At 42.4% G+C, this 7,453-nt stretch overlaps 1 protein-coding gene across 9 annotated transcripts in view; it reads right to left on the bottom strand.

Annotated features, from left to right (window-relative positions):
- Positions 1 to 2,913: 2,913 nt before the first annotated feature.
- The window catches only part of SIK3 (SIK family kinase 3), a 301,246-nt gene continuing 296,706 nt past the window's right edge, over positions 2,914 to 7,453 (bottom strand). For 8 of the 9 annotated variants that reach the window (XM_001380826.5, XM_007494739.3, XM_007494738.3 and 5 more), the window contains 2 exons: positions 6,306 to 6,476; positions 2,914 to 5,336 (listed from right to left, as the gene is read on the bottom strand). In XM_001380826.5, coding sequence (XP_001380863.3) covers positions 6,319 to 6,476 — 158 coding nt within the window. In that variant the 3' untranslated portion in view covers positions 2,914 to 5,336; positions 6,306 to 6,318. The remainder of the gene's footprint in view (positions 5,337 to 6,305; positions 6,477 to 7,453) is intronic. The other variant, XM_056794354.1, reaches the window with a different exon arrangement.

Genomic DNA, 7,453 nt, shown 5'->3' with positions numbered 1-7,453 from the left:
TCCAATTCAATTCAATGAGGAAACCGAGGCAAATGGAGTTCAATGACTCATCCAGGGTCACACAACTAGTGTCTGAGGCCAGATCTGAACTCGGGAAGAAGAGTCTTCCTGACTTCAGATCCAGCATCCTATCCACTTAGCTTCTTTCTTTCTCTCTCTCTCTCTTTCTTTCTCTCTCTCTCTTTCTTTTCTTTCTTTCTTCCTTCCTTCCTTTCATCATCTGTCTTTCTCTCTATCCATCCACTTGTCTGCCTATCTATCTGTATCTATCCATCCATCCATCCATCCCCGTCTATCCAGCTATCTGTCTATCCATCCATCTACCTATCTACATGTATCTATCCATCCCCTTGTCTGCGTATCTGTCTCTCTCTGATGTATACATATACCTTATGCCTACTCCCAGATTTGCAGTATATGCCAGCTAGATAGATGGCAGACAGATCCTAGATAGATAGGCGCTAGAGATCTAGGTAGATATAGTCTATTGTAGATCTGGGAGTTGGCTTCTAAACTCAGTATGGCATTGGTTTCCATCTTACTATGTTGCCTCTCAGTTCAGTAACTTGTTGTTACATAGGGCCTCCCCTTCTTCCTGAGCTCTTGGGCAGGTTCCAGAAGAGGCATCAGCCTCAACCTTTGGGGAACAGGGTGAAAAAGCTGACTTTGGGCACTGATAAACCAGCTTTAGTCGATGGAGTAATCTAGGGCTCAAAAATGCCTTCCCTTCCCTAATGTATGTTCCATAGATTAGATTCATTTGGATTAAAAATCCATTAAAACTCCAAATCCCCCCCCCCCAATTCTATTCTGGTCAAATGCGCTAGGTTCCAGGCACCAGGTTTTGAGATGGAAATTGTCAAAGTACAGTGTAGTTAAGAGAAAGGCTCGGAAAACCCAGAATAGTGAGAATTCCAGATTTTTAGCTTAAAAATTCTGGAGAGGACACCAATAGCTACTTTCAAATATTTGAAAGTTTGTGTTGTGGAAGTTACTGAACACACTTTTACATAAAATAAGTTGCCTTACAAAATGCTGAGTTGCTATTGGCCCTCCCTGAAAATATGAGTATTTCATGCTTCTGATAGGGGTCACATAAGATAACTTCTGAGATCTTTTCAATGACCACATTGTCTCAGATAATCTCGCTGAATGAATGGTTGTGTGGAGGGAGGTAGATTGTTTTTAAAGGCCAGGGACTTTTAAACCATAGCAGATAAGGGGTCAAAGAAGTGGAATCTAGGTGGAGAATGGGAGGTAGATGGTCCCAGTGAACAAGATTTATTTTCCTGGCTTGGATTCCATGCCAGTTGGTCAAGGCATTATCTTTACCACAAAATGAGGGCACTCCAAGGTAAGAACGGTTTGGAATTCAACCCAGCAGACTAGAGGGATAAGTAATAATATTTGGTTTGTCTGAATTCTCATTCCTGAATGGATACAGAACAAGCTAGAGTCAAGGAATGGACGGTCTATAAAGGACAAAAGAGATGGGGAATGGATCTGTGATTTCATTGGTAAAGAATATTTGGAAAGAAACCCCTTTGAGGCCAATGCAGATCAAGGTCTTCTGAGAGCTGCCTAGAGCCCTGAAGGGTTAAGGAATTTGCTCAAGATCCCACAATCAGCACATGCCAGAGATGAAACTTGAATTCAGGTCTTTCTACCCACTGTGCCACGTTTTATATAAAGGACTTCCCATAATTCTCTCATTTTTATAGCCCTGATGCATGTTGCTTACCCTCCAAGCCTATTCTCCTCACTCTTTAAAGCAATTTGGGATCCCTGGAGAAGTTTCTAGGCTTTTTCTTAGAAATGATGGAAAGTCTAAGGCTTTCTTCCATGGTATTTATTTTTTTAAAATCCTTCTTTTCTATCTTCAAATCAATACTGTGTATCAGTTACATGGCAGAAGAGTGGAAAGGGCTAGGCAATGGGGTTTAAGTGACTTACCCAGGGTCACACAGCTGGGAAATGTCTCAGGTCAAATTTGAATCCAGGACCTCCTATCTCTGGGCCTGACTCTACCCACCAATATCCCCTAGGGCATTTCTTATAAAGGAACAGGGTTCAACTAGATGCATAACTACACCACCACCTAGCATTTATTCTAATGCTTAGCAGAATGCCTGGCACATAGCATATTCTTGATAAATGCTTACTGAATTTATAAAGTGCTTTAAGATTTCTTTTGTGTTCCTTAACATTCCTAAAGCCATCCCAACAGCTGTGCACGAGCTGTAATACAACTCAACCTTTATCCTAGGCTTCATTCCCATTTCCAGCAATTTGTTTCCTTATTGATCCTATTATTTCACTTTTTAAAACCTCTCCTAAGCAGCCTCTTGAAGTTCTTCCCAGCTCTCTGAAGTCTGGGGGCTGAAAAATCCCCTGGCAATCAAATACAATTAGCTTTATGGTTTCAAGGTATTATTTAAGGTTTATTATACTCAAAACCATTCAGTGAGGTAGTGTATTATCACACACACTCCTCCCCCCATTTTACAGATGAGGAAACTATCAGCAATGGAAGGAGCCTCAGTCCACCTGTCCATCAACTGAGCCCTTTGATTGTTCCTCCCCACCAGGGTTATGGTGAGAACTCACTGCCCACTCACACTCCAAGTGGGCATCATCTCAAGGTACCCATTTTTCTATTAAGCTTTGCAGTTGGAAATACTGTTCAGAGACAAAAGCCCATCTGATTGTTGAAGACTCAAGGCAAAGCTGAATTTTGACTTCTCCAAAGTGTATGTTTCAGAAAGCAGTGTGAGAGAATAGGCTGAATGTTCCCTGTCTTGTGGCACTGAAGGCATATTCAGTCTTGTGGTCTAGATTTAAATATTCACGGAGCTCCTCCCCAACATCTAGAAAGGCTTCTCTCTGAATCACGAGACAAACAAGACACTGACATAAGATCATAATCAGGTTTTTATTTATCATGATCCCCCACTGTTCAACTAGGTTAACTGTAAGTGCCCCACAAAAAAACCCCCCAAACCCCCCAAAAAACCAGTGAACTAAAGGTCTTCTGATTGCAACTTGGGTCTGGTGGTGGGTTTTGTTAAATTATTTTTTTTTCCCTTTTTCAGTCCAACATAAATGAGAAAGAAAAAAAAATACTTGTGACATTTCCAAAGAACAGAAGTAATAGCAAAGTATATTAATGTACATTCAACATATACTGGGTGTATTGGTTACTACAATACAAAGCAATAATAATAAAAAAAAGTGTGGTATACAAGATGGCACAATTAATTGACTCACTGGCTTTCATCTGGATTTGCTAGAGGGTGGCAGTTTGCTTTCCCAGAAATACAATATCATGTAAACAAAACAGAGTTGGGGGGGGGAGGGGAGGAGGCAGTAAGGAATCGAGTAACAATGACAGATAGAACAGATATGGAAAAGTCAAACAAATGCTTTCAGCGTTTTCTTGGTACCTTCCTGCTAGGCAGGTAAAGTTGTCACAATTAGAGTAGAAACTGGGATCTCACCCCTGGACAGGTAAAAGAAATGGACCTGGGAGAAACCCAAACAAGCTCTCCATCCTGTAGAAATCCATTTGTCGGGAGCTACTGCCAGAGCTCTGGGTTTTCCAATGTTCTTTTTCCAACTGAAGACTGATTCCATGTTAGTTAAAGGTGGGGGCAAGGAGGGGTTGAGATCTGAGGTGGGAGTGAGGAGAGGTAACCTTGCACTGGCTATGCTGGTCTCACATTTCCTTCTGTGCAAATTTGGGAGAAGGTCTTAGGAGATATTGGGATATTTTCCTCTCCTTTCTCCAAAGGAAAAAAAGAAAGGGTCAAGTCAAGTCTCATTTACAAACACACACACACACACACACACACACACACACACACACACACACACACACACCCAAAACAAAACAAAACAAAAACCAAATGTTCAAAAGGCGATAAGCCCATGTACTCTCCCAGCCCCCGCCAGTGGAGAAGGCTTTGGTTTCTAATAGTAAAGCAAAGCAAAGAGAATGACAAATGAGAGCCACGGAGTATGTACTGCATCTTCTGGGGAAAGGAGACCATGACATGTGTCACTGGCACCAGTAAGAAGTGCTCACAATTACAGTGTCATTAAAGGAAATAAAATACTTTTGAACAAAGGTGCAAGTCACAATTCAAATAGAACAGAATCTAGTTAAACATTTCTCTTTTAAACAGAAATTCCTTTTGTCTTTATTAATAATAATAACAATAATAATAATAACAATAACAACATTTACCAAAAACAATTCCTACATGATCAAGAAGAAAAAGGGGGCTGAGGATGGTGGGAGGTAGGGAGTGAGGAGGGATCCAACAGAACCTCCTGTTCTTGCTGTGGCAAGGAGGCTGGAAGGGAGGGCAGAATTTGAAAGGAAAAGGTAAATATATCTCTATATATGTATATATATGAAAATATATGTGTGTATATTCATATACACACACACATATATGTGCATATACATACACACACATATATAAAAGGAGAAACCATCCTTTTAGCGCAATAAAAAATGAGAATGAAAGATGCCACAAAAAGCAGATTGCACCACTCTTGGGCGTTCTAGTTGTCTGTGGGTAGAAGGAATGGTTTACCAAAGGGATGGTAAAGGCAACCAGTTCTGGTGGTGATGAGGGGTTCTGTGCCACAAACAAGCTCCCCAAAGAAGGTGAAGTGAGACTTATCTTGCTCCAGGCTACTCTCAGCCTCAATACTAAGATTCTGATAGGACTTTGGCTCTCTGTTAATAGCCTGCCAGGCTGGGCAAATCTTTTTGGTGGGTATCAGCAGTGAAGACTCACAGCTAAGGGTCTCCTAAACTTTGCTTATTGCTTACCAATGCTAGATCCCACCCTATCCCCACTTCCCATCCATTCTCCTGACATGTAGATTCTAGAGGTGGCTGTCCTGTCCTCTCCTATCTGTTCCTGGCATTGGACAATGCTGGCAGGGATGAGGGGCCTTCTGGGAGGACTGCTTTGGGTGGTGGCTCAGAGACCCTAGGCATCCATCCACACCCTGATCATCCCTCCTGTCTGAAAAAGCAGAAAAGAAAAACAGCCTCCAAAAGAAAACACAAAACTCAAATACACTTTTGCCAAAAGTGGAGAACTCTCATTTCCCGTTTATTTCCTCGGTGGCTTGGTCATACAGGCAAACATGGTAGAACACCCTCTGAACCCCAAGGAACAGCACACTGATGGACTGGATAGGAGGAAAGGAGCTGTGATGTTCCAGCTGGGGAGAAATACAATGGCAATTTGGCGCGATGCTGCTAGATACTGTGGGTTTAAAATGAACTTTTAAAATTCCCAAGCTGTACACAAAACCTGTAACAGAGGAGAAATAAAGAAGAGTCACATTGGCGTAAGAACCTGATGTTAGTGGGCTCATTTTAACCATGTGTCCCTCAGCCATTGGAGAAGCTTGCTGTGCATGCCCACGGCATGGACCTTGGGGTGTAGACCCCCTTGTTCTGGCTAAAGTTCTAATATGAACCTCACAGGTTATTCTCTAAATCTCCAAAACCTGGGCTTGCTTTCTCCACACATAGGCTTAAACTAGAAAACTTGCCTACTTTGGGGATCTTATCTGCCCTTGCTCAAGACAAACTGGTTCACATTCAACATACCTTACTCTTTTCTTTTAATACCTTACTTTCTGTCTTACTAACAACTCTAAGACAGAAGGGCAAGGGCTAGGCAAGTGGGATTAAATGACTTGCCCAGGGTCACACAGCCAGGAAGATTTGTCTGAGGCCAAATTTGAACCCAGGTCCTCCTGACCTTGGATCTGGCTCTCTATCCACTTGTCACCTAGCTGCCCCCAGCAGGGACGAGAAGCCTTCCCTACTGTCTCATTGCCATATACATACTACCTATCTTTCAAGGCAGAAATCAAATCTACCTTCTCCCTAACCATCTCGAGTTAAAATAGTGGTTAACCTCCTCTGAATGGGTGTAGCTTTCACTACCATCCATAGACCACTCATCTGGTACTTAGCATATACTGATTAGAATCCTACATCTGTATTTTATCTCCCCCAATTAGAGCAATTAGAGGGTATGGGACAGTGCCCTCATCTCTTCTGCCTCTCCCACAGCACCTAACAGAGGGACTCAATAAGTAATTGTTGATTGATTTGAGAATGCTAAGAGGATGTGAGAGCCATGAGGAAAATTAGGGCAGGTCATCCATGGAGAAGAAGAGCTATTTAACTAAGCAATTCTGACTCCACAGAAGACATCCTTCCAGAGAGCTGCCAATGGCAGAGCTGTCCTAGTCAGGCCCATACTCACTCCTAGCTTCTTGTTACACCCCAGCCTGCTCCATGCTGAAGGAGACCTCTGGATGCTTGTAGCTCAGTAGAATGTCTGTAATACATGTAGATGGATAACAAGAGTTGTGTAAGTGCTGGCTGCCGTCGGTCAGGTCTGAGGGCTCTTGACCTTCCAAAGTCTCCCTACAGCCTGAAAGACCAAAAGGAACATTTGAGATTGGCAAGGAGGAAGAAGGATGAGGACTTTATTTGGGATGAAGGAGTTTACTTCCCAGTAATGAGAGTTCTGAGGACCTCTAAAGATGGAGCTAGACCTGAAGATTTAGGCTGGGGTTTGATGATTATAAGCACTTAAAAACTTTAAATTCAAAAGACTCCTCTATATCACAAGGCCTGGTCACTGAGTGTCTACATGCCCAGTTAAGTAGGCAAAGGGCTGTTCCTTGAGAAAAAAAAAAAGAGTCCTCTCAAGCTAGAAAAAAAAAGGCCCACAAGGGTCACAGTGATCAAATTTTTTTTTTTTTATAGCTTTTGATACCTTCTTATTTGTGTACATCTTATTTCCTTACTAGACTCTTTGAGGGGAAGAACTGTGTCCAGCACCAACAGCTTGAAACTGTCTACTACAAAGTTACTCAGATAATCTCAAATGGGCTCTTAGAGGAGCAAGGTAATCTTTTCCCACTTCTATAATTGATTCATCCCCCTATTCACCATAGCAATTATTTTAAACCATTCCAAAACCTGCTCAACCTGCCATGGCACTTTCTCCCTGTACCCTCTCAGCTGAGTATCTCATCTCAGATATTACAAACAAACAAACAAAAAAAATTGAAGCCAATTGCTGAGAGCTCCTGCTTCTCCTCTCCTCTCATGTCCCTCAGATGTCTTCCAACTATCTTCACCTATCTAACATGAAAAGATGGCCAGCCTCAACATACCCCCTTGATCTGGCACCCTCCTGTCTTCTCTAGATTGCCCCTCTATCATCTCCATTTTCTTTCTAATCTTCAATCTCACCCTATCTACTAACTGGTTCCCTACTGCAGTGACGGCAAACCTACAGCATGGGTGCCAAAGATAGTATGCAGAATGCCCCCCTCCCCCAATCTGATGACATTGTTTCACATCCCCTGCCCCTTTGCCCAGCAGCCAATGGGAGTACAA

This window comes from Monodelphis domestica, chromosome 4 (assembly GCF_027887165.1).
Source record: "Monodelphis domestica isolate mMonDom1 chromosome 4, mMonDom1.pri, whole genome shotgun sequence".
NCBI classification, from domain to species: domain Eukaryota; kingdom Metazoa; phylum Chordata; class Mammalia; order Didelphimorphia; family Didelphidae; genus Monodelphis; species Monodelphis domestica.
This window is presented reverse-complemented; position numbering and strand designations above follow the sequence as displayed.